Below are 26,321 nucleotides of genomic sequence, written 5' to 3'. Positions count from 1 at the left end.
TTCTTTATTCAGTAAAAATACCGTGTTAGTTGTATGAAGATGCATTGAAGCAGGGTTCTTCAGCGTTTCCACAGCAAATGGGCCCTGGACCCATACAAGTCCTGAACTGATTCATTACTCTGGATTTCATTTGTGATCAATAACCATATTTAATCTACTTACACGTAAAGAAACCAAAACCTTGAAATAGCGTGAAACCATGTGATTAGATCTATTTGTCATCAAAAACACCCAACCTGCAGCAGAACTAGATGCAACTCATGTTCATCAAATTTGCAAAAGAACAAAAGAAAAAAAAATCACTTGATACCAACTGTTGAGAAAATTGGAAAAACTGTACGTCATGAATCAAAATTTGAGTAAAATAAATAAAATAATGTCTAAATATCCTGAAATAGGAATAATATATTTTTCAAAATATAAACAAAAGAAGATATAACTGTAAAACAAAGCATCAACATCTAATTTTGTGATTAATTCGACAGGTCTTTCATGAACAATGTTTACTGTTGGGGCGCCATCACTTTCTTTATCATTTATTCTTTTCAAGAACTTCTCCATCGTTGGTAACTCTCAAAGATTTGCAGCTGTCAAGTCAATTCAGTGACTCACTACTGCCACCATACGTGTCTAATGTATTACAACTGAGTGTGATGGGTCATGCATAAACACACATATCTCAGTGAATTTTTTTTTAGTGAAGCATCATGTGCAATTATTAGAAGGAAAATACCTCAGTGGACAACAGGGGGCCACACTGACTGCACATCTCTCCAGTATTTTGTGTAGAGCATGAAACAGTGACACGTTGGCATTACTCTTCAGCATCTCTCCAACTGACACGCCCAGAAACCAGTACCTTGGAGGACTTTCCCACACAGTTGAGTTGCTGCAGCAATATTTATGCATATACAGATATATAGTGCAGCCTTGACCTTGACCACAGTCTTTCCCGTCACTATATTACACCACAGGCGTGAGGTTGTATTTATCCATCAAGAAGTTTGCACTCCATTCACATCTCACAACTGACATGGTATTTCTATACTACCACAAACTCAGAAGCAAATGTATATGAACCAACCCCCTAAAATGATTGCAACAATATTAAATGTTAAAAACAATGTTAAAAACCCTGAAACAAATCACTGGTTCTGCTGCCCACACAAATTATTAAATGCAACATGGTTACATTCACAGTACATTGCAGTTGAACACTGCTCAGTTGAGGTAGATAAAGGAGTAACTGTGGAGGGTTTCAGATCAATAATGTGACTGAGGTGAGTCTCACACTTGACCAAACTTGCCTTGGCAGGTGGCCTTGGTTAGTGAGGAGGTCCACTCCCTCGTGTGTGTCACGAGTATGAAGGGACGAGGGAGCTAAAGCCACGTACAGAGGACGTGGTGTAGGACCCAAGTGCGAGGGGTTATAGGCACAGGAGGCAGGAGGGAATTATACATAATATTTAATAATCAAACAAACTAAAACAGAACAGAAAGCGTCACCGAACCGGGAGAAACAGAGCGAACACAGAATGTAAAAACAGAGTAACCAATACTAACAGAAGTGCACAAACATGAGTAAAAAGTCAAAACAGAAAGCGTCACCGAACCGGGAGTTAAATGAACTTAAATCACAAATGAAACCGAGAATAAACTACAAAAGAAACCAAGAAACACGGCAAACAGCAAGAAACCAAAAACACTAACTCAAGGCAGCAGGGTTAAACAGAGTAACAAAAGAACTAGCAAGTGCACAGAATAAAGGTACGTACACACCGAACACGACATTTCTGTCGCTGTAGCGCCAGTCGTCAGCAGCAGGTAGCTTGCTCAAGTCGTCATTAGTCGCCACCTGTCCGGATCGAAAGTAGGTCAGTCGCCGGAGGGCGTGGTCTCAAGTTGTTGTGGACGGTGGATTGAAGATGGCGGAGCCGGTGCTCAAACTATCGCTACATATTAATTGAAAACATGGAAAAAGAGACGTCTCTCGTTTCGTAGCATTCGCCAGAGCCGCCCACACTGGTGAATTTAACTTCCTGCTCCAGCAGCGTCACCGGGATACGGCCGCTTCGTGCGGTACTTCAGGCGGAACCGCCGCGAGTTGGACGACCTGTTGGTCCGGATCAGTGGCCGAATACAGGACACCAAGTGCCGCGGTCTGTCCTCTGGCGAACGTCTGACTTCGGTAAGCAACTCGATGTGTAGTTATGTACGGCGACTTGTGTCCAAGTCTTTCTGAACTGTCATCAGTTCATGAACTCCGCGGTCGTATCTGCTGTATGCTTGAAGTAATTTTCGGAGATATATAATCTGTCATCGTCAATAATTTGTACACTAAAGTCTTTTCAGTGAGCGCCACTTTGTGGTAATCAATGAATGCAACAGTTAAATGCATTGTGATGAAACAATTTATCCTAGATGCACTGTTGTATGGTTGATATATACTTTGTTAAATTATCACCAACATATATATGTTTACATATCCATGTATGGTTTATATTTTGCAGATCTTCGGTAACAGGAGACTCATCACCAACAGCTTCTGTGTTGGTGTGACGGTCCACTTCTAGGAGCTGACCAGAGGACCACGGCACCGACCACATATGTTTTTGTTGAAGATGAGGCTTCTCCTTTTTGGAAAAAAAACAGTTATCAGTGCAACACAATTGCTCATTCAAGAGTCAGCCACCTATTTTAACAAAGCATAGGTTCTTGCATATATATTTCATCTCTGCAATAAAACAAAGCTGTGTTCAACTCAATTTGTTGATATTTTGCAAAGTGCTTTTGATTTTATTTTTTTCTGTGAATCCATTTTTCACAAAAAGAAATGTTCATTGTCAAACACTTTATTTGCAAAAATAAAGTACGTAGGTGTGTTTTGAAGGATCTTCCTCAGAGGGACGAGGGTCAAGAGAGGCGGAGGAAGTGGGGCGGCATCCGGTTGTTTAATGAAACTGTAGCTACAAAGAAAATAAATGAAGGGTCCAAATGGTTTCAGTCAGCTGTTGTTTTGCTTGGTAAAGTAACATGTACATTTTACATTTATGTGGAACCTGGAAGGAACAGGGACCTTGAAAACTGTCCCTTCTTCTGAGCTGGGTTTGTGGAGGGAGTACATTAGTAGATGTTTGAGCTCAGCTTCAGCATCGGGGGACCCCTTCCTCTGTTGGTCTCTTCCATCGGTGTCCTGCACATAATGAAAGTTGAGTCCAATTACATGCCATAGTGATGAGTACGAATAAATAAAATCTGTATAGGACAGCAATAATTAACTTAAAGCAAGTCATGTCACTATGACAGTGCTTGAATGATGTAGAACAATAACATTTAATTATGGAAGGTCCATCCTCCTCATCATCATCACCAACATCATGAGTGGATCCATCCTCCTCCTCTCCTTAATGACAGCATAGCTTGATTACATTATTGTACAAGCTATACAGAAAAAAGCTATACAGAAAGCTACATACATTTTTATATTTATATATTAATCTAGTATTCAGAATATCCCCACTAAATGAACGTGCAAACCTACCTGCTACCTTGCTGCTGCTGCCTCTCCAGTCATGTTGGCCGAGGTCTCTCTTGGAGATGAAGGGCTCCAGAAGAGAGAGGACGGTGAAGAACGCTCACTTCACGGCACTACAGTAGATGCCGCTGACCACTCCGCTCCTCGGTCACCGTCCTCCCCTCATATAAACAGACCCTTCAGGACGTCTCATCTGAATTTAATTAAATCAGAAACAGTACTTATTCATCTCGTCACCATACATACGTAGTTTCTACCGTCGCAGCGGTGCATTCGCCTCGTAAACTCGGTGGACATTGCGTTTAGGCGAACATAACTTTAGTAAACTTACGTAAATAAAGGTCTCAACTCACCAGGAACGCCACCGTTGTGGCGAACTATCCCTCCGGACAAGATTCTTCCTATTTATGTTCCGGTGGAAATTAAAAAATGCACGATTTGAGCCACTCTCAGGACGGCGGAAAGTCTGCTTGTAAACAACCGCAGCGATTTGCTTCTCCTCCGCCGGGACACTGGTCTCTGATTGGTCAACGCTCCGCAGGTGGTGAACTTCTGCGACTGTCGCTGTACCCCAGTTGTGTCGTCTTGAGTAGCCGGAGTCGCCGTATGTAGCTCAAATCTTGTAGCGTTGCACACCCCAGTCGTGTCGCTGCCATGTTGGTCGCCGCTGGTCGCCGTCAGTCGCCCAACCCCATTGACTTTCTTTCGACGCGTTTGGTCTGTACGTACAGTAAGAGAACGAAAACAAAGAGAGCCACGAGTTAAATGAACTAGTTAGCAAAACAGAACTAAAAGCCGAACACAGGAAGAGACACGAGAACCAGGAGAGCTAGCAAATGGAACCAAAGAAGCCGAACACAGGGAGAGACACGAGAACCAGGAGAGCTAGCAAATGGAACCAAAGAAGCCGAACACAGGGAGAGACACGAGAACCAGGAGTTACCACGGGGGAACGAGAGGAGTCCAGAAGCACAGGAACCAGAGGAAACATCACAGGGGACGTGGAAACACACAGGGACTAGGAGAACTGGCAGGGAACAAAGACAACGATCAGGCACACGTTGCTGGAGCCCAGGTGTTCTTGAAGACAGTAATCAGGTGGTAATCGGCTCCAGCCGTGTGCCAAAGGAACAGAGGGAGAGAAGCAAAACCAGGACTCGGAGCCTGGAAGCGGAGCCATGACAGTACCCCCCCCTTAAAGAACACCTCTTGGTGTTCTACCAGTCCTGGATGGACGGTCGTCGTAGACGAGGGGAGGAGGAGGCCCATTGGAGCGACTGGAAGAGCCGGGCTGCAGCGACCCGGAAGACAAGCTGGGGTACTGGGGAGGTGGCGGGTGGGAAGTTGCGGCTGGGGTCTTCGGGAGGATGCGGCGGCGGCTTGGGAGCCACGCTGGAGTCGTCGGGAGGCGGCGGCAGCTTGGGAGCCCCGCTGGTGTCGTCGGGAGGCGGCGGCAGCTTGGGAGCCCCGCTGGTGTCGTCGGGAGGCGGCGGCAGCTTGGGAGCCCCGCTGGTGTCGTCGGGAGGCGGCGGCAGCTTGGGAGCCACGCAGGAACGTTTGCGAGGCGGCGGCTTCAGAGTCACGTAGAAGTCCCTGGGAGGCGGCCGCTTGAGAGTCGTGCAGGAGTCTTTGGGCGGCGGCGGCTTGGGAGCCCCGCTGGAGTCGTCGGGTGGCGGCGGCTTGGGAGCCCCGCTGGAGTCGTCGGGAGGAGACAGCGGCTTGGGAGCCGCGTAGGGGCCCTCGGGAGGAGGCCGCGCCGGAGAACATGGGAGGCGCCGGCTTGAGAGCCGCGCCGGAGAACACGGGAGGCGCCGGCTTGAGAGACGCGCCGGAGAACACGGGAGGCGCCGGCTTGAGAGCCGCGCCGGAGAACACGCGAGGCGCCGGCTGGGGAGGCGCGCCGGAGAACACGGGAGGCGCCGGCTGGGGAGGCGCCGGCTGGAGAGCCGCCGGCTGGAGGGCCGCGCCGGAGACCACGGGAGGCGCCGTCTGGAGAGCAGCGCCGGAGACCACGGGAGGCGCCGTCTGGAGAGCAGCGCCGGAGACCATGGGAGGCGCCGTCTGGAGAGCAGCGCCGGAGACCACGGGAGGCGCCGGCTTGAGAGCAGCGCCGGAGACCACGGGAGGCGCCGGCTTGAGAGCAGCGCCGGAGACCACGGGAGGCGCCGGCTTGAGAGCTGCGCCGGAGACCACGAGAAGCGGCGGCTTGAGAGCTGCGCCGGAGTCCACGGGAGGCGGCGGCTTGAGAGTCGCGCCGGTGTCCACGGGAGGCGAAAACGGGGAAACACAAGAGTCACGAAAAAAAATATCACGGACGGGAACCGACAGAATTGGCTCCGACGGAAGAGCAGAAGAAGCAAGCGGAACACTGGACAGAGTTAAATGAACTTAAATCACAAATGAAACCGAGAATAAACTACAAAAGAAACCAAGAAACACGGCAAACAGCAAGAAACCAAAAACACTAACTCAAGGCAGCAGGGTTAAACAGAGTAACAAAAGAACTAGCAAGCGCACAGAATAAGAGAACGAAAACAAAGAGAGCCACGAGTTAAATGAACTAGTTAGCAAAACAGAACTAAAAGCCGAACACAGGAAGAGACACGAGAACCAGGAGAGCTAGCAAATGGAACCAAAGAAGCCGAACACAGGGAGAGACACGAGAACCAGGAGAGCTAGCAAATGGAACCAAAGAAGCCGAACACAGGGAGAGACACGAGAACCAGGAGTTACCACGGGGGAACGAGAGGAGTCCAGAAGCACAGGAACCAGAGGAAACATCACAGGGGACGTGGAAACACACAGGGACTAGGAGAACTGGCAGGAAACAAAGACAACGATCTGGCACACATTGCTGGAGCCCAGGTGTTCTTGAAGACAGTAATCAGGTGGTAATCGGCTCCAGCCGTGTGCCAAAGGAACAGAGGGAGAGAAGCAAAACCAGGACTCGGAGCCTGGTAGCGGAGCCTTGACAGTGTGATATGAGATGATCAGGTGATGGTGGCTCAGATTTGGGTGACAGTGAGCCATGAGGAGGATTGTTGGCCAGGTGTGTGAGAGAGAAGAGAAGTTTTCAACCAACGATTAGATGGTTTCTCTGAAGGTCTGCTATTTCTGCGCCGGAGGAGAAGCACCAATGAAACGATGATCATTATGATGGCGATGGGACAGATGATGATGAGGAGGATGGTGGTGAGGCTAATCGCAGTGACGGTACCAGGCCTCTCTGGGATGATCTGAGCAGGGTTTCCTGGAAAACACAAAACACGGCATCAGAACCAGAACCACGGCTGCAGAAACACTGGAATGATGTCCAGCTGGAGACACCAACCGACCCCCAACACCTTCTAGAATCACAAAGACCATCTTGTCATCTTTGAGTCTGACGTCACTTCAGTTGTCTCATCTTCAGTAGTTCAGAAGCTTCTAGACTCCAGAGCCTATCATCTGGATCTGGACTCTAATGGAGAGAGAGAGAAGTGAAGGAGGAGAAGAAAAGACGACTCACGCTTGATTCCTTCATCCAGTCTGAGGGTCACGTCGTCCTGACCGTAGCTCTGGAACACACACTCGTACTGGCTCCAGTCTTCAGGACGGACAGGAGGACGCAGCAGCTCAGCCTTTCTTTGGAAAGTCCCGTCATGGTTCGGGAGAGTGTCCTTCATCAACACATTGTCACCATTGAACACCTCTCCATCTTTCCTCCAGAACAACTGGCAGTGTTTTGGGAAGAAAGCTGTGGCGAGGCAGACGATGGGAGAGGAGGAGTTCTTCTGGAGGAGAAACACTTTGGGAGGCTCTGGAGATGAAAAGATGTTCTTGGATCAGAGTGTGATTTGAAGCTGCTGAGGCTCATGACTGTGACTCCCACTGACTCACAACAGGACACACACACACACACGTCCTCTCACTCTCACACAGCACTTGCTCCTCTCTACCTTTTCTCAGCAGCTGGCTGCTGCCATACTGCAGATACATCTGGAGCCGCTCAGGACAGTCCTGGGTCACATAGTCATGGACTCGTTGGTTCAGAGTGACTCTTCTGTTCAGGTCACCTATGATGGTCTCAGCTTCTGCTGTCAGAGCGACCCACTGTTTCTTCTGCAGGTAGAATCCAAGGAAGTCTTTTCCATCGTAGGCAAACCGATGATGACCTATGACCTCTCCAGTCTCATCGTCCCACATACATCTGGACATCCTCTGGACCCAGTGGACACCTGAGAGAGACACACTGCAGTTCACTCTGGTCTGTGTATGTGTCTACACTAACCTGTAGTGGGGTTGAGTCTATGTGTTCCCTCTATGATCAGCCTCTGGACCTGCAGGTCATCAGCCCACGTGTTCATCTGTCTCTCAGGATGTTCCTCTGTGAGTCGAGTCATCCACTCCTGCCTGGCTTCTGTGGTGTTGGTCCTGCTGTGGTACTGGACAAAGTGAACATGGCGCACGTATCCATCCACGACCCTCTGCAGGGGCCTTCGGTCTCCATTTGACATCAGCTCATGATAAGAGAGAGAGTGGAACTCTGCAGGAAACAACCAGACTTGAGTTTCCTCCTAAACATCTTCATTCTCAACTAAAGTTTCTCATAACTGAAGCGAGCCAGACGGGCCCTGGTGCTGTGCCAGGAGCCATGTGTAACGACCAGATGCCAAGCAAAGTATCCATCCTCATCTCTTCGTGCCTCGTTCACAGATTCTGAATCGTTGCAACAGTTAATAACATTTGGCACCAGAGCGTCAGCTAAAGATGGCGGCGTTCGAGAGGATGTAAAGCGATGAGAGTCGACTCATCAGCGGAGCTGACACGGTGTAGGTACCAAATGTGTCCCACCTGCCGCGGAGTGATGATGTCACATCCGGCGAATATATATCTTTTTTTAATGTTTTAATGAGCCAGAGGACATTGATATGAAGGATTTAAAGGCGATTTCTACCACGTGTAGCATATATTCCCACAAAATATAATGTTTGTCATCGAATCGTTTGCGAAGTTTATGTCCGTTCTTCTCCGCAGTCTGCGGAACAACTGGCTGACATGCACGGAGCTTTGTTTTTCCTTGATATCACGCAAGAAATCACCATAGACTTCATGGAAGTCACTTATACACATCCAGATACATTTTTATTCATTTCACGCGGAAGTGGTAGGACTGATTTGGCAGGGGTGAAAACTCCTTCATAGATGCATACTCTCCCTGGTAAATGAATAAAAATGTATCTGGATGTGTAGAAGTGACTTCCGTGAAGTCTATGGTGATTTCTTGTGCAATATCAAGGAAAAACAGAGCTCCTTACATGTCAGCCAATCACGACGTGTTGTTCCGCAGACTGCGGAGAAGAACGGACATAAACTTTGCAAATTATTTGATGACAAACATCGTATTTTGTGGAAATAAATGTGACGCATGTAGTTGAAAGCGCTTTTAAATCCTTTATTTCAATTTCCTCTGGCTCATTAAAACAATGAAAAAAATATATTTTGTTTATGCCTGGTGTGACTTCATCACTCCGCGGCAGGTGGGACATATTTGGAAGCAGCGACTTGCTCTGTGGCTTCATGCAAATCTGATGCCACGCCCTGAAACTGGTGAAGCTTGGAGCCAAAACACAGTGTTGATTCACACCCAGTTCAAGAGAGCTGAGTCCGATCGTACCCAGAGTCGTACTGTCTCACTCACAGTGGTGGTTATTCAGGCAACGATATCCAATGAAGCTGTCAGTGGAACTGAGTTTCTAGAAGAAGTCGCTCTGTCTCACCAGTCTACGGCTGCTCTTCACTGCTCCTGTTGAGCATTAACTCAGTGGCATCAGAGGAGATGACATCATCCAGGCGCAGAGAGGAGGTCAAAGTGTGTTGCTTACCTGCTGCCACTCCAGCGACCATCAAGAGGAGCAGAGTCACCAGGAGAAACATTATCTTCAGGTCAGGGATGATCTCTGAACAGCTGAGGTGGAGTTGCTAGAGAGTGTGTCAGCTTTGTTCTGTTATATCAAAGGAGGTGGAGTCTAACATTCATCACCTGGATCATCTCAGCCAGTAACCTTAACTTTCAAAAGAGCAGAGCAGGAAACTTGTTTAAAAAAAAACACCAAGTTCCTGTTTCCAGCAAACCATGTGACTACATTGTTATCTGACATCAACAAGTTATGTAAGGTGAAGAACACTCATCTCTATGTTTACCTGAACAGGTGGCAACACTTTTTCTAGCAAGCTCAATGTCTCAGTGGCTCAAAGACAAATGTAGTGTCCACCAGGAGAGCCCTTCTCTTCAGGTCAGGGATGATCTCGGCACAGCTGCGGTGGAGTTGCTAGAGAGTGTGTCAGCTTTCCTTGTAATGACTAGACTGTGTTTTTACCAGCGACCACCACAGCAGCAACACAAACATGATCTCTGTATCTCAACTACTCTGCAACTCTGATGGATCTCTGGGTGATTTACCAATGTACCATATATTTGGTGATCACAAACACTATTGAGTCAAACTCAATATTGAGTCGACTGAGTTCTCTGAGGAGAACTGAGCTCAGATACTATCCCACATGAGGGGATCTGACTCGGATCTCTTGGTGATATAAACATGATTTTTCCCTCAGTGGACAGAGGGGCCACACTGACCCTGCTCTGTACTGACCTGTAGTTCATTCTTACTTTGAACATTTTGTCCAGAGCAGTGACACGTTTGCACTGCTCTGTGGCGTCTCACCAACCTGCTGCCGTTCAGAATGTGTGCAAACAGGTTTTGGCTATGTAAATGATAGGTCACAAGGATGAAAGTGGAAAAACCAGAATTTCCACATTTGCCTCTGATCGGTTTGATACACAAACAAAAGACAAAACGCTGGGTGTGTTAAACAATGAAAGGATCAGCACTTAGTCTAGTTTCATTTATTTGCTTTTTAAATGAAATTTTTAATGGCAAATTTTTAAAAAAATATTTTTTGGGAAACATGAACACAGAAAAAAATGAACAAAAAAGTGATGAAGGTGAAGAAACTGAGGAAGGAATCTGAAAACATTTTCTAAAATGTTTCTGAGAATCAGAGACAGTGAACGAGACAGGAGAAGAACACAAATAATTGAATAAACACAGACAGAAATAGTCTATACGTTGTTTTCTAATAATAATAATAATAATGAACGAAAAAAAAAATAAACATGGCTAAAGAGCAGTGGCACATCAGTTGAAATATTTCACCAGACACTGAAGTACACAGAGTTCTTCTTATATCAGTGGCTCTGCCGACTGGACCACACCGGGGAGCTGGACCTGCTGTTCTTGTGTGTGCTTGAATCCAGAATTCATCTTGTGATTGCACAGGGAAAGATTCTGGCCGCGTCAGAAAAACATTGGCCTCTGATCTGATGTTCCGCAGCAGCGGTTGATCCACTAATCTGGGTGTGTCAGAATGTGCACCTGAGCCTGAAGCAGTCTACTGATCAAACTAGTAATGAAATGAAAACCCAACTGTCTCATGACAGTGAAGTGTTTCTTGAGGAGATGCACCTGACACAGACAAAAGCAAGCTGTTTTTTCTATACTACACATCACCCATTCAAATGGGGCAGTGGGCTCCTGCTGTGCCTCCTAGTTGGAAGAGAAGGCTGCGATCACACCATTCAGTGAGAGAGGGAGACGTTTGGTTTGGCTGCAATGAATTATGGGTCGGATAAATGAGGCAGCACATTTAAGTACTGATACCAAATTCATAACAAGTGAGATGAACTTGGTTTTATGGCATGAAAGACAGCAATGCAGCTTTGAACAGCCTCTGGTCCTGATCCTGACCCCAACCATAGACTCATGAAAAATGATGGTTATAGCATTTGGAACCGACCAGTAGTCGCACAGGAGGAGCCTCCTGGTCCATATGGGTGATATGTGGTCTGAAAACCACCCAGTCAATGGGATGATGCGTCTGTATAGGGTGGCTGGGAGGAGGCCCCGGGGCCAACCCAGGAAAAATGACGTTAATAGCATTTCACCTCTGATACTCAAGAAGAATATCTCTCTTTATATATAAAAAAGCTTGTTTTACAAGACGAGAGGAGCAAATCTCATCCTGCTCACGTTTGGCATGGGACTTAGTTCCGATGGAAAACTGCTGAGAAGCACCTGTCTCACCATCTGTCCCCTCCACAGCGTGTGGCTCGTGCACTCGCGCGTCCATGTTATCTAAAGGGAGGTATTCTGATTTTCCTTTGGCTCGGGGGCCCCATCAGAACCCCAGGTCCGGTTTCCACCTCGGATCCGGTGTCTTCTCTGGGAAATACTGATGCATTAGTTTATCTGAGCGCAACAATGCTATCGATGGGAGCGGCCTCTGGGCCTGGCGGTTAATAGCTCCTGACACTCGGGCATGGGCTTGATAGATCAGGGGCCAAATGGAGGAAGGCTGCGGAGGCTTATTACAGCCTGACAGAAGGGAGTCGGAGCCGAGATCCATCACCCTCTGGGGAGCTGTTTGCCTGTGTGTGTGTTTGTGTGTGTGTGGGGGGGGGTGTCGAGGAAAATGGAAATCTACTGCTCGACACAAGGTGGTGGGCTTCTGTCCTGCGGGGCTTCTGTGAATACAGAATGTGGGTCTCTGTCACCGAGATGGTGCTGAGTCCAATCCTGTGGTGAAAGTGAGGCGAGTCTGGATGTTTGTGCTCAGGAGGAATCATTTCAGTTAGCAGATGAACCGGAGTGAACATGCCTCAGCAGGTCGGCGCTCTGACTCCTCCCTCCTTTGAATCTTAACCCATGAGAGACTCAACACTAATGAGACTGTGTCCCTGCCACTCAAACTGTGTTTTAAAAGATGGTTGTGAGACAGGAACAGGAAGTGTCTCTCACTCCTTGACAGGATTTTCTGGATAGTTTCGTGGATTCCACAAATCTGAGTGTCATGAGTCACTCATTCTGCATTCCTCTGAAACAGCATGGGTAATACTTCAGGCATGCAGAGGTACTACCAGTGGGACAGGAAGTGATGTGTACGTTCAAGAAACATTGCTCACAGAAACAAAAGAGGCCAACATGAAATTCCTGGAAGTTCGATACTTATTTGGGCCTCCGGTTTGTTCACACTGAGCACAACTTTTAGTGCTGACTTGTTTCAACAAAGGACCACCCCCGACCCCGCCTCATGAGTCGTATCACAAGAGTCCTGAAGTCGAAATTTAAAAACTTGTTCTCCACTTTCGATCTGACAAATTAGCACCAGAGCGATGCTGGTTTCTGTTGAACACATATTCCAGGAGCCTGAAAGCTCTCTGAAAGCTCCTGGATGTTCGCGGGAACAACCAAAACAGCAGTTTACAAGTCGGAACACGGGCGAAGTCGCGCACCTGCATTATTGACGAGATTCAGACCCCCCACCCCCGACAGACCGGCGGCGTCATGAAAACACAGGAGCGCTCACACTTCAGTCATGCGTGAGGAACCAGCTGCATTCTACTTCCAGCACGCAGAGAAGAAATAATGCACTTTATCAATAACTAAAGAGAGAGAGGAAAGTGCTGCGTCGGGGAACAAGCGGCTTCACGTGAGACGGTGCTTCAGAAGCCACGACTTAAATGTTCATTAGATCTGAGCAACACGGTGAGAAGCTTGGGCATCTGGGAGGGACTCATAGCGGAGCTGCTGCTCTCACTAGTTGCCTGCCAAACAGTCATTAATGCTGGTGAAACTCCGTGGGAAAGACATGGGACTCGCGGGGGGGTCAGCCTCAACAAGTCAGCTGAAGACAATAGGACAGAAGTTTGTCATGTCGTCTGAAAGTAGAGTTTCCGGTGGCGAGAACGGTGATGACATCACGTCACTAACATGTCTTGGAGGTCACGGCACCAGATGGTTGTTAGCTCTTCCCGCTAGTTTCACTCAGAAAAACGAATGAGTGCGCTGAAAATCCGACAATATAGTTGGATGACAAGCGTGGTGGGGCTGTCACTCTGCTGCAATACATCTTGAAAAGTGATGTCACCGAGGTCTTTATGTCGTAGAGTCCAAGAGGAACTGAACAACTAATTGGTCCAGCAGCTCACTGACCCTTCATGACCATCACAGAACCCCATTCATTCCCTCCCAGATGTCCAGTATCTCCTGCAAAGGTCCCCTCACTCTCTGTCCTCCATGCAGCTTCCTGTCGCTGCGCGGTACCTTCTGCTGTGTTGCCATGACGACCACTTCTCCAGCCTTTCATTACCAGCTTCCTGTCGCCAACATCTCTGGAACAGCTTGTCCTCTCCTGCTGACAGATGTCCGTCATTTCTCTCAGCCCCACGTTTTTCTCCCAGTTCTGCTTCAGTTCCGCTGCATCTGGAGGTGTTTTTGCTCTGAGCGAAGTTGAGATGACACGTGAGGAAAACAAGCATCATTACAGCCCGTTCAACATCCGATTACTCAGCAATTTGTCCAACAGCGACGTCCAGCAGGCATCATCCGTCAAAACGGGGGATGCCAGGTGGCTCCTCCCTGAACTTCAGTCTCTCCTTGAGGAGCACTTCTTCTTCCTGCGACAGGTCATTTAGAAGGTTTGGGTCCCTCGGGAGTCTCTGACCAGTTTTGGATTAATGGGTTTGTCCTGGGTGTCGACTCCCGACCAGCTGCTTCTTCTCTGGTGAGCAGGTCTGAATCAATCCAGGAAACAACAGTCTCAGTCGGGCAAAAACTCACCCAGTCACCGAGTCACGTCTCTGTCAAGTGACTCGGCTCATCAATCTTTATTTCAACCTCTGACTCAAGGATGACTCCAATTTACTGAGTCCCACAAATACTGCGATTTATACAGTATATGTAGTGGATTTGTTGGCCAATAGAGGGCCCCCTCGACTCCACTGAAGGTGGGTTATGGACTGAATCCCACACGTCTGAGTGGGTCCTTGTATGGTGAATGTTTTAAAGCAGAAATGAATTGTTGGGCTGTTCATTACGCAAATGTCAAAAACAAATATATGTACTGAATCGCAGACGTCAGGGTCATGGCACAAGCATGGATTTCCTCCTCGTGTGACTTGAACTTGAATCGTTCACTTTGTCAACCATGTTTAACCCGGTCGAAGAGACGTGACTCTTCAGTGGTGAATCGCACACTGAATCCTGGTGTGAGCCGGCAGCGCTGACTCTGCATTAGCATAAACTAGTTCTTAGATTAGTTTAAAAAACATGTCTCCTTCGGGACATATGAAATTTATATTCAAACGGATGGAATCCAAGTGACTCGCTAACACAAGTCAATCAAGTCAGGCGGTGGTGTCAGGATTCCTCAGAAGAGGAAGCAGCGCAACTCTTCATCGACGTGGAGCGATAACCAGCAGAAATCAGCTCCGCTTGATACCCTAAAACTATTAACAGTGCAGATAAGCAGCTTAACTTCCAGGAAGAAGCAAGCGAGTCCTTGTGATCTCAGAGTTAGACGTGTGAGTAAGTCCCATGTTGGCAGCACATTCAGACAGATGTGAGGATGTTTAGACTTCACTGGAGTCCACCTACGAAGGTCCAGGTGTCTGAGAGAGAAGTGAGTCACACCCTCCCACTCACGTCCTCCGTCAGCTGCGAGACTTCTGGACAGAAGATGAAAGCTGTCGCGCATCAAAATCGAAGGCCCCAACTTTTTTTGTGGCCCTCATAAGGATTGATCTCAAATCTCCAAATATGGAGTTGATGTGGAAGGTGAAGGGGTCATCTCCACGGTTGTAAGCTATCATGTGATCAAATATAGCTCAGGCTGGTTTATGCAGGTTTTGCAAAATAAAATAAAATAAGCTGAAACCTGAATCAGTTATCCATTAAATCATGCAGTCAATGGCAAAGTATGAAAATAAACAAAGAAAATTGGACTGAAAAAAAAAAAACTCAATACAAATCCACACAATACTCATTTTATACTCACAATACTCAGTTTGACATTTAGGAGCAGAAAAAAAAACACAAAAATAAATAAGTAGAAGTAAAAAGTAAAAGTTTTTCACTAGAAAAAAAAAGATTTTTATATTTTATAATAATAAATATACTTACTTTAAAAAATAAAGACAATTACAAGAAAGAACACAATTATATGAATACAAATATTAACTGTTTCATTTGAACATCAGTTGTCAACGGCATATACATTTAAATAAAGAAAATATAATAGTATATTGTACAATAAATTAAAAAAAGTCTTCCTGATTGAAAATGGAATCTACTCTTTCACAATGGAAATAATACAGTGATATTGGTGCAGATGAATGTCAGTTATGTCATGTTAAAATATTAACTTTAAACTTTAGTAAAATACTGATTAAAAATACATGAAATTAAACAACATAACCTCAAGAAGGAAATTGAATAATAATAAAAATGTAGTTTTCTATTTTATGATATTTGTATCAATAAATCCTTCTGCACATATATTTTAGACAGACGAGTGAAACAGTGAATGTTATCTGGCGTAGACTCCTGGAAGAATTATTTCATGTATTTAGTCATAAATAATAAATAAAACTAATAGATATTTTGGGTGCCAAAATATGTGCAGAAAAATGTTGATCAAATATTTACTTTGAATCAGCATAGTAATCCCCAAAACTGATCATCTTCAGTCGTGACACAAAACTTAGAGCCTTCACGCAGCAGCTGCTCCGGACGTGAACGTCGCTGCGGTGACATTTGCAAATCAAATGCCATCAAAGCTGCTCGCCGCCTTCCAGCTATAATAAAAAGACAACAACTCTCTGAGCAGCGTTGCCATGGCGATCTCTTCTCTCTCCCGTCGCCCAACATCTACATGATGTTGTGATGAAAAACTGTTTGTTTTCTCACGGCGACTTAAAATGGCGCCCCTCCCCCCCTCGCCTCCCCATCCTCCCCCCTACAGGGATGTCAGGCTGTACAGCAACATGAGAAGCCCAGCCAACGCTGTTGCCATGACGACCCAGCCAGAGGATAACTGTTTTACAGCCACCCACCACTTCAGATGTGGTTGCTGCTCGCCAGGCGAAGAGGAGCCGACTTTCTCTGGAATGTTCGCCGGAGATTGTTTCTGGTTTCCCTCCAATTCCAGATTCAAGTCGTCCTCTTTGACTGGACAGCCGTTTGTCACCACTCCGACTCGAGTCACAGACAAATATTGCTGTGATGCCATCGACAATTCAAAATTCAAAAATTGAGGGGAAAAAGTGTTACTGACTGTCAGTAACACTTGAAGACAAACTCACTTTCTGTCTGATGCTCTCATTCATGAGTTTTAAATGCTTTTTTAAAAATGGTTCACACATTCAGGCCTCATTCAAATGTTTAAACACATATTTCATATTTTTTTTTATTTTATTATAAACAAATGTCATGTTCTCATAATTTTTGCCAATACTACTTTTATTATTATATTAATTTCAGTAAATAAATGAATAAATAATTCAATAAAATGAAAAGTAAAAATGATCTTTATCCAGGTGACAACAGTGAGTGGTATGGTTGAAAGAGTATGAAAGAGTTCAATGAAACAACTTGGGAAAGTGAAAAAAGTTTCAGTTTCATATGTAGTTAATTGAAACCACAATGCAGTCAGTATGGAAATGACACACACCATGTCCAGAAAAAAAAAGCAAAAAAACAAAAGCTGGGGCCTCAGCATCAGTTTTGGATATGTGTTTTATTTTTATGTTATTTATTATTATTAGATTTATTATTATTCTTTCACATAGAAATGCTTGTTCTTCCTTGTAAAATGTGTATGAGTGCACCTGGTTTAGCTGCACTTGTGGGGACATTTTTTGCCAGTCCCGCAAAGTTAAGCCTCAATTTGGGGATTAAAACTTAAAAAATAACTGGGTCATTATCGCTGGGTTTCAGTTTGGTTCAGAGGCCTGGTTCAGGTGAGCCATGTGTTTTGGATGGTTAGGTTTAGAGGCTGGGGAAAGGGTTACGGCAATGAGAGGTCCCCACTAAGACGGTGGGACAAACCTATGTGTGTGTGTGCAGGGTCTTTTATGTTTCAGAGTTGATTTTCAGCGGACTGCGCTCTGCTATTGATAAATATTCATCACGTCGGCTGAAAGGTTGTCGGACTAAAGACGAAACATAAATGGCACTGAAAATGTCACGGGACCAGTAATTGCATCGCTCCATCACCAACTCAATAAATAAACCGATCGTCCCTCAGGTTTCTCATGAACGGAGCGTTGCATCAAAGAAGTCCCTCCATCAGCCGCCTCATCGGTTCTTCACGTGCGGCGCCGTAATGAGCTCATCAACCTGCGGCTCTCTGGCCGCGAGGCGGCAGATCCAGGCCAAGCGGCCGCTCGCTCCTTGTTAGCATCTGACCGCCATCTGACCGGTGAGGACTTGTTTAGCTGGATTATATCTGTGTCAGTCTCAGCGGATCTGATGTGAGGATAGATCAGGATAACAAGGCTCAGCAGGAAGTCCCGGTCAGTGCTGTCACCGCGAGGCCTTCAACATTTTCCTACGAAGAATCCCACTCTGGAGTTGAAACTGAATCATGACGTCGACTTTCAACTTTCGTCTGTACGGAGGCTGAGAAGTGCAAAACACATTTACAAACTTTTTAAACAAATTCACCAATGGCCAAACACAATTGCGACATTTCAAACAAATGTACAAACTTCGGCAAACTCATTTTTTTCCTGACTTTGTAGGTGTATTTGTGAGTATGTAAATGTGCTTCCAGAGTTTGTAAATGTATTTTCAGAGTTTGTAAATTTGTCTTTCTGCATTTAGTCGACTCCTAATGGAGATGCCCCAGCGCTCTGTATAAGTGGTCCCCTCCCTGTCTGTATGATTCTTCGGAAAGTTGGCACACTCTGGCAACACATTTACAAACTCTGAAAACACAGTTTGTATGTTTGTTTGAAATATTGTAAACGTGTTTTTGCTATTTGTAAATTTGTTCCAAGAGTTCCAAGAGAGTAAATTTGTTTTGCACTTCTCAGCCACCGTAGTCTGTCTGCTATGCTGTTTGCGAAGCTGACAATTATTCTAGTAGCTCCTCAGTAAAATCATTTTTGTGATATCACGATTGCTTTTTCAATTTTACGTTATAGTCATGCCAAAATCCACTGGAACCTTTTTTTTTTGGAAAAAAAAAGAATCTATTTTACAAAAAGACTGAAAACAAAAAACAGATATTTCACTGAAAAACCTTTTTTTTCCAGAATAATATGAATGGAGAACAAAAGAAAATAGGAGCTGTTGTTTCGATCAAACCGCTTGGCAGGTGGAGCTGGGAACCTTCAGCTGCTCTCCTTCCTCACAACTCTGGCTCAACAGTTCTACCTGACTGAGGCTCACTTTGTTATCTGAGGTCCAACCTGCAGCATCCGCAGCGCCGTCAGAAGGCCAGCGCACTTCGGCTAATGGGAGCACCGGTGTGGAAAAGCCTCTCCATTTTCAGGGGTCTGTAATCCGTCAACCTTTTGTTTGACAGATGTGAAGCTCCTGCGAGTGCTGGGATTCACACACTTGGCTTTTTGGAACACGTTTTTAATCACTCTGCAGAGAGTCTCCACGTCCTGAGCAGCACCAGTGGTCACATATCTGACAGCTAAAGGAGAATTAAGACCTTGGTTTCATCACCAACCATTATTTGTATTAAAACTCTTAAAACATAAAAAGACAACTTTTGTGACTCAGCTTCAGCAAGCTAAAAATGAGGTTCACTTTTGCTTTCCACTGCTCTGTTCCTCAACATTGCTGTGCCTTCTGAGTTCTAGTTTATACATGGAAACGTAAAAATAAACATGGTTGCTGATTCAATTGAAATACACTCAAATACTGATGTAGGACAGTATTTGTCTGGGGAAAAAATAAGTTCCAGATATATAAATTAAAAAATGGTATTTTGTTAATAAATAAACCACATTAAATGAACAAAAATAAAGAAATCACATAGAATCAAATAAAACAAAATGGAAATAAATCAATGATAGAATTTAGTCAAACAATACATAGACGTAATTTTCTGTTATATTCCACACAATTAAATAATAATAATTAGAATCTAAAAAACATTCTACTCATTTATTTTAGACTAGAATAAACCTTTAATATTTGAAATAGAGACTCCTGATTGAAGTTTAACTTAACATATTTGAAAGAAGCCAACATGATCCAGAGCAAAGAGATTGCAGATAATTGTAAAACTAAAATATGTAATATATATTTTTACAATGTCAAAAAAAATGTAGGTACTATGGATGCAAATGTTGGAACATTTAAAAATGAAAATAAACAATGTAGTCATTGAAATGGAGAACTCAATGAGACATTTTGCTTTAAGGGGCGTGATGCCTCTCTGCACATGGAGCCGCTGCTGACAGACAGCAGCCGGCTCGGTGCTGAATCCGTTCCAGAGATCCATCCACCTGACAAAACGCGCATTACCAGTTCAAACTGACCAGATGTGCCTGGTGGCATCCGATCCAGCTCAGCAACAGATGGCGAGCGAGTTCCCCCCCCTTCCCTCGCTGGCGCTCACATCAGAACATCTCAGCGTGTGCTGAGAGGCGTTACATCACCATGGCCTGGAGCGAGATGAAGCTTTTCCCAGCCTCCAGTGGCCCAACAAAGGAGCACACAGAGGCTTTATCTCCATGTAGCATCGGGTCGAGAAACATAAAAGGAAACTATGAGAACTAAAGAACTCCAGTCTGACAGGGACGCTACATATTTCTGGAGGATTTATTCGACGCCTCACCTGACTTCAGATTCAGAGGCACTCGTCTTCATGAAACACTTGTTGACATCACGTGGACGAGAAGACACGGCAGGTTCCAGAAGTCAGGAGGTTTAATTATTAACTCGAAGAGAGCGTCAGGAAGTGAAGACAAAGTAGCGGAGAGGTGGCGCATGTGAGGAAGGAGGATTATCTCTTTCGGAGCTGAAGCAAGTCGAGCGTTTTCAGAAGACGTGTGACATTCATTAACACCTGCCAGGAGGAGGGCTGACCACAGGAGCCTGTAAGCTCTCGGCGGGTTCCTCGAGAGATTTACTCCTCATCACTCTCCTCAAAGCTCTTTGATTAGTTAACTGCACCAAAGTACACTTTACTTTATCACTGAATTGGACCCCACCCCTCCTCAGTCTTCACCCCGCGACGCCGCGTTCCTCACTTAATGTTAGCCTAACATTCTCCATCGGACTGAATCAAACCCAAACTGAAGTCAAACCTCTGACATAACCTGACCTTGGTCCCGACTGACCTGAGACTTGACTTAACCCGAATATTACAAAAGCCTGGCTCGACACCGACTGCAGTTGCATGTAGCGCGACTAAGGCAATAGTTTGTTTAAGCCGCTGAGTCCAACAATCCAGCTGTGAGTAGTTCACCTCTGTATGAGTGGTGGTGCCATCAGCTCTTCAGTCCTTCCGGCTCCTAGTTTAACTTCAGAGGTCCAGAATCAGTGTGTTGGAGCGACGGTTCAACACCATCACCATCATGGAGCATCATCGCTAACACGTGACCTTCAGCAGGTTTTGGGAATAAACTCACGGATTTCTGAGTAAAATTCATTCATATTCTGGAGATTCTTATTTCTTTGTATCACAAGAATGACTTGAATGATTTGGAGTATCTACAGAGTCGCGCTTTGATCACTCGATTCACTTAGCAACCATGCTAATGGTTGCTAGCATGGTAATGTCATCTCATAAAACCAACAAATAATGTTCACTAATGTTCACTGTGACATTCGACAGTGGTTAGTCGAGGAGTTTGTTTAGTTCCGTTGCATCGCTGAAGCTCGTGCAGCCGCACATCACCCAGTCCGGTCATAGTCCAGCTACTTGGCTACATGCTATCTTATTCTAGTTGTTAACCACATTATCCAAGTCATGTAGTCTCACTAAGACAAATTCCAATTTCTCTCCAGTAGTCTGACTAAGCTGTTTACATGCATTTTAAGTCAAAACTTAGCCAGACTAATGCAATAATTCTGTTTTCTGAGCCGCCATGCAAACACGCTCACGGACCTGACCATCTTCGGACTCAAGACTGACATGCAACTCTCCTCACGACACCCCATCACAATCCTAACCACATCCAAACTCCAACGATGCCCTCACCTTATCGTGCGTGCTACTGCAACTCCCTTCAGCAAAACCTCAAGTTCACAAAACTCAGACTTATACCCACACGTGCCTTTAGCACCATGAAACTACGCACAAGCCTGCATGGACCTCAGTTGCTTGTTGGCACTCAACGTTCACCATCAACCCTGACTAACTCACTAACCTTTCTGTCCAAACAAAGAGCCTTATATGTCTCTCTACATGACTTTAACCAATAGAGATAAAACAAATCTGGAGTGTAATGTCTGTCATGTGCCGTGATGATGCCACAACACAGCACACGTCAAGATTCTGTCCCACCACCGATCTAGACTCTCTCTCATGACCACATGAAGCAGAGGCGGACAACACTTTTGCTTCCTTGTTTCTCAGTCGGCTCGATTCTAGAATGGCTGAATTCCATTACATCTTACAGTTCAAGTCACGAGGCTCTCGCACACCAAGATTGAATATGTTTAACATTTATGAAAGTCCTTGACGGTTAATAGTTAATAAGACTTATCTCACTCTCAGGTTCAAAAGTATATTTATCTCGACTGGGCAAGACACACAACACTCTTTGTCTTCATGGGACACCTGGGTACTACTTGTAAACAGTGCTACTTTTTGCAGCTCATTTAAATCTTATGACCTTGAACTGATGAATGCTAACATGCTCTACATGACGTTTATGAGGACATGTGGAGGAGGGAACTTGCGAGGGAGATCGAGACGGGCGAAGAATGAAGACAAGAGAAGCCGAATTAACCACAGCTGTGGAGCGGTAGCAAGAGATCAGCCACTTTTATTTAGAAAGAGTCCCAAAAATAAACAAGTTAGCACACATTCCAAATAGAAAATGCCAGTGAGAACATCCTGAATAAAGTCGACCTACCCTCTATGATTCTAGAATCCGTTACAAAAAACCCAAATGTTCCCATCGCACTTTTAGTTGGTCGAAAAAGGAAGTGAAGTGCTTTTCAGCAGGCGTGTTAGTCAATCGAAAGGGTCGCGGGAACGTAGCTTGGACACTGGAGTGGGGGGCTGGGGGTTTACTTTTCATATAAAATATATGTTTATATGTATATACTGTATATATGTCTAACATTATAGTTCCGATTCCAAACATTAAACCTCACAAGTTGAACACTGAAAATGAAAATTTGGCAGTAAAGTCATAAAAAAGAACGACATGCAACTGGCGCTACTTCATCGTCAGAGTAATACGTGGAGACGGGAGGAACCGAAAAAGAGAAGCTATTTATTGTATCATCGCCACCAACTGTACATCTAGTTACAAAAGATACAGAATGTTTGATTTACATTCACTGAAATGACAGTGAGTAACGGACCTCAGACCTACGTTTGGCACTCGGACTTGTTTGGCATTTGATCAGAAATCACCTGATGATGCTGCCTCTTCTAAAACATTGTCGTTTTTTTTCTCGTACGTGTTACATGGCGTGTAAACGGAGACAACCCTGGGCAGTTCCCGAAAAACAGCAAAAGCACTGAAGCGAAACACAAAGAGACGAAAGTAGGAAGCAAAGTAACGCTGCACCGACTCCTGTCAAGCATTGACGTATAGTTCATTATCAACACCGAGAAGAGTAAAATATACAGGAAGAGTATGAATTAATACATGACATTTGGCTTTTCAAAAATATGAAGCTGTTTTTTCTTTAGTTAGATGACTCCACCAGAATGTTAGCAAGATTCTTTAAAAGCTATCTTTTGTGAAAATACATAAAAATATTTGTACATTTTCATACATTTTCTTAAAAAAAAGGAATCACATTGTAACGCGGATGATATCAAGTGTGCTTGTTTGTGGTGGCTACAGAGACGGTGTTTTTTTTTTGTTTTTTTTTTTTTCCCGACAGCACACACACTCTAATCACATCCACGGAAGTGAAGGACTTGGAGAAGCAGATCAGTTAAGCCCTCGCTTCCCATCTCAGTCCAGATGGGAAAGCATGGTGATGCCAGTCAAGGAAAACACCTCCTTTTGTGTCCTAGAAATGTGATTCCGCCCAGGTTGTTTTGGAAAACGGAGACAGGAAGCAACAACGCGAGTCTTTGTGATGGACGAAACCAAGCCTCCATTTCCAGGATTTTCACAGAGACGGTAAACGAAAACAGAAGCACAAAGAAAAAAAAAAAAACTCTTGAAACCATTTTAAGGCACTCAGAAGTTCCTCGAGGATCAGGACAGATCCGTCAGGCTGACGTTGAGTCCCATGTCAGGTCTGGAGTACGGGACGCTGTGGACAGCTTTAGGAAACTCTGGAGTCATCACTCGACCGTTCTCCCCAGTGCTTCCAGTGACAGAGAGCCTGGCTTTATTCCTCATGGCGTCCCCGAACGTCATCTAGGAGGAACCGCACCAAACACACGCGCGCACACCATCACGCACGCACACGGATCGGGACACAAACAGGAGAGCACGGTCAGATTACAGACACTCAGACTGGAGCTGCTTAAGATTGGAATGTTAAAACGAATGTCGATGGGAAATCAAAGTGACGTCCATTGAAAACGCAGTCCCTCCTGGATTTTGTGTAGTTTGCTGCGAGCAAAAATGCCTGAGAGTGCTTTGTAATTCAATTACTTTTTATTATTATCGAAGGAACATGGAGATTTCAGACTTCCTGCCAATTGTCCCTCAAATGGCAGTGCATTTCAGTCACGTCAGTAAGAGCAGAGCCATGAAATGTAGCATGTGGCTTCCTATGTAATTCAGTGATGAGGATCCTGGAACGCCTCTGAATTTTTTTGTTCTCCTTTGAAATGTGTCTGCATCAGCATGCAACGCTGAAGGCTGCCTTCAGCGCCAGTATGGGACACAAAAGCCCACTTTTCCAACGTCAGTATATTTCGTCATGAGAGTGAGGATGGGTTGGTCAGAAAGAATATTTTGACAAAATGTGATCTAGTTTGACTTTTCAAAAATTGTATACGCTCCATACATTGTATATATCGAGTGGAAAATAGCAAATATCAAGGGAACATCATAAGAAGACGGAACGAGACAAAACAAAGACCAGAAGATTTCAAATCAATAAAAAAAATAAAGTTGCTAATTTGAGAAAATGCTATTTTTAGGACTACCTTTGTCCAAATTTCATTTTCATTCATTTCATTTCAAGTCATAAGTCTGACTTGACTTATTTTTCTAGTGGTCAAGGCTCTTGTTACGGTCACATAATTTGCCTTTTTCAAACCCAATTTAATATATTTCCATGAGATTTTGTGGAAATTGGGTGCTGTCCCATATGACAATCTGGAACAGCTGCAAAACAAGCTCCTATTTCCAACTACTGCCACCTGCTGTCCCATTGTGCTCACTTTAATTTCACTATTAATGATATGAATGATATTTCAAATAAATATTGAACAAACTTTTAAGGGGGGAAACATTGTAGACGGAGGTAGCTTCCAAGCGGCGGGATGCACTCACTGCCTTTACTAGTACAATTTCTTTGTTGTTGGTCAACGGGACCATTCAAATTGTCCTCAATGGTTTGACCATTACAGACTTGAAGTCCTTTCAGCCTGTTGTGCCGTCTGACGCTAACTGCTCGCATGTAGCTTCTTCAACGTTGGGCCGTCATGTAGTGCGGACAAACAAACAGCCATAATTCTTGGACCAGTTTGGATGCTGTGTGATATTGTTGCAGATCTTCAGCTACCTCTTTATATATTTCTGTGACCTCAAAATCTGGAAGGGACTGGTCGCGGGGAAACAAGACGGAATGATGATGTAACGGCGTTTGCATGGTTGTTGCAAGCAGTGTTACTTGGACAGAGGTGTTTACGAGCGAGGCCATCAACAGTCATACATGAAAATGGGTTGAAACTGGAAGGAAACTTAAAACAGACAAACACAGTTTATGTTTTGTTTAAAAAAGGGGGGAGGATATCTCTCTCTCTCTCATTAAAATCATAAATCACCAGTACATATGATCCTTTGGCCAGACCTCTTCATTCACTAACACTGAAGGATGGAAAGGATGGAGCCAAAAAAGCGTGCATTTGGGGGGAATTTATGAAAAACCTTGTACCCTACCCCCTAAATTTTTACACTTTCGATCCCATATACGTTGTAACCTTCCTTATAAGTTGCAAAATTCTGTGAATTCTGCGAGGAAGTTGGGTTAATATTCTGTGCATTCTTTGCCACCTTCATTCGTTTCGCCTCGGCTCGGGACTTGTAACAGAACTCGATCAAGGCCACCAGCATGGCCAAGCCAAGTCCCCCGACCAGAATGTAGAAGACCCCAGCCACGTTGCTCAGGCTGAGGGCGCTGGTCTTCTCCTGTTGAGCGCACATGAGACGCAAGTCAGTTCCGCAGCAGTGGTGAGATGCTCAGGTTTAAAAATGCACAACCAAAACAACCACAACCACCAAAACAAAAGGCACGAAAAGGCACCAGAAGTTACAGTTCTGACAGCCATTAATAAATACTAACAAGCACAAAAACCACAAGACAGGAAGTGGTGATCATTGTTCATTTGGGGTCACTTGAAAGCAGTCGTAGTGTGGCGGGTTAGTACGTCAATCAAAATGAAATGCAGCAGTAGTCTGTATGCAGTGCAGCGTTGTGTTGGGGTGAAAATTTGTGCTGTAGTAGGACCATTTACAGGGGTTGCCCATTGTGAGGGCTAAGCCGATACAGACGTGCTGAGAGACCTTCATGTCTTCTGTACACTCCACGACTTTGAGAAACAGTGAAATGGTTGACTTCAATGG

At 45.0% G+C, this 26,321-nt stretch overlaps 2 protein-coding genes across 11 annotated transcripts in view; both read right to left on the bottom strand.

The window, feature by feature from the left end:
• Positions 1-1,494: 1,494 nt before the first annotated feature.
• Positions 1,495-9,523, bottom strand: LOC128767760 (major histocompatibility complex class I-related gene protein-like). Of its 4 annotated transcripts, none has more exons than XM_053880038.1 (9): positions 9,400-9,523; positions 9,216-9,320; positions 7,806-8,060; positions 7,474-7,752; positions 7,044-7,334; positions 6,618-6,785; positions 3,889-4,254; positions 3,542-3,728; positions 1,495-3,193 (listed from the first exon to the last, which is right to left on the bottom strand). In XM_053880038.1, exons 3-7 carry the CDS (start codon positions 8,029-8,031, stop codon positions 3,941-3,943), a joined length of 1,278 nt encoding a protein of 425 aa, XP_053736013.1. In that variant the 5' UTR covers positions 8,032-8,060; positions 9,216-9,320; positions 9,400-9,523; the 3' UTR covers positions 1,495-3,193; positions 3,542-3,728; positions 3,889-3,940. The 4 variants fall into 4 exon arrangements, with proteins under 4 accessions (XP_053736013.1, XP_053736012.1, XP_053736011.1 ...); XM_053880037.1 differs by lacking the exon at positions 9,216-9,320 and having other exon boundaries at positions 1,495-2,966; positions 3,047-3,193; positions 9,400-9,522; XM_053880036.1 differs by lacking the exon at positions 9,216-9,320 and having other exon boundaries at positions 1,496-3,193; positions 9,400-9,522.
• Positions 9,524-23,349: 13,826 nt separating this feature from the next.
• gria2b (glutamate receptor, ionotropic, AMPA 2b) overlaps positions 23,350-26,321 on the bottom strand; it is a 48,086-nt gene continuing 45,114 nt past the window's right edge. For 2 of the 7 annotated variants that reach the window (XM_053878451.1, XM_053878456.1), the window contains exons 15-16: positions 25,752-25,886; positions 23,350-23,939 (exon numbers count right to left, since the gene is read on the bottom strand). In XM_053878451.1, coding sequence (XP_053734426.1) covers positions 23,775-23,939; positions 25,752-25,886 — 300 coding nt within the window. In that variant the 3' untranslated portion in view covers positions 23,350-23,774. Of the gene's footprint in view, positions 23,940-25,637; positions 25,887-26,321 lie in introns of those variants that run through there. The other 5 variants (XM_053878455.1, XR_008416032.1, XM_053878453.1 and 2 more) reach the window with 5 other exon arrangements.

The sequence above is a fragment of the Synchiropus splendidus genome, chromosome 11 (genome assembly GCF_027744825.2).
Source record: "Synchiropus splendidus isolate RoL2022-P1 chromosome 11, RoL_Sspl_1.0, whole genome shotgun sequence".
NCBI lineage: Eukaryota > Metazoa > Chordata > Actinopteri > Syngnathiformes > Callionymidae > Synchiropus > Synchiropus splendidus.
This window is presented reverse-complemented; position numbering and strand designations above follow the sequence as displayed.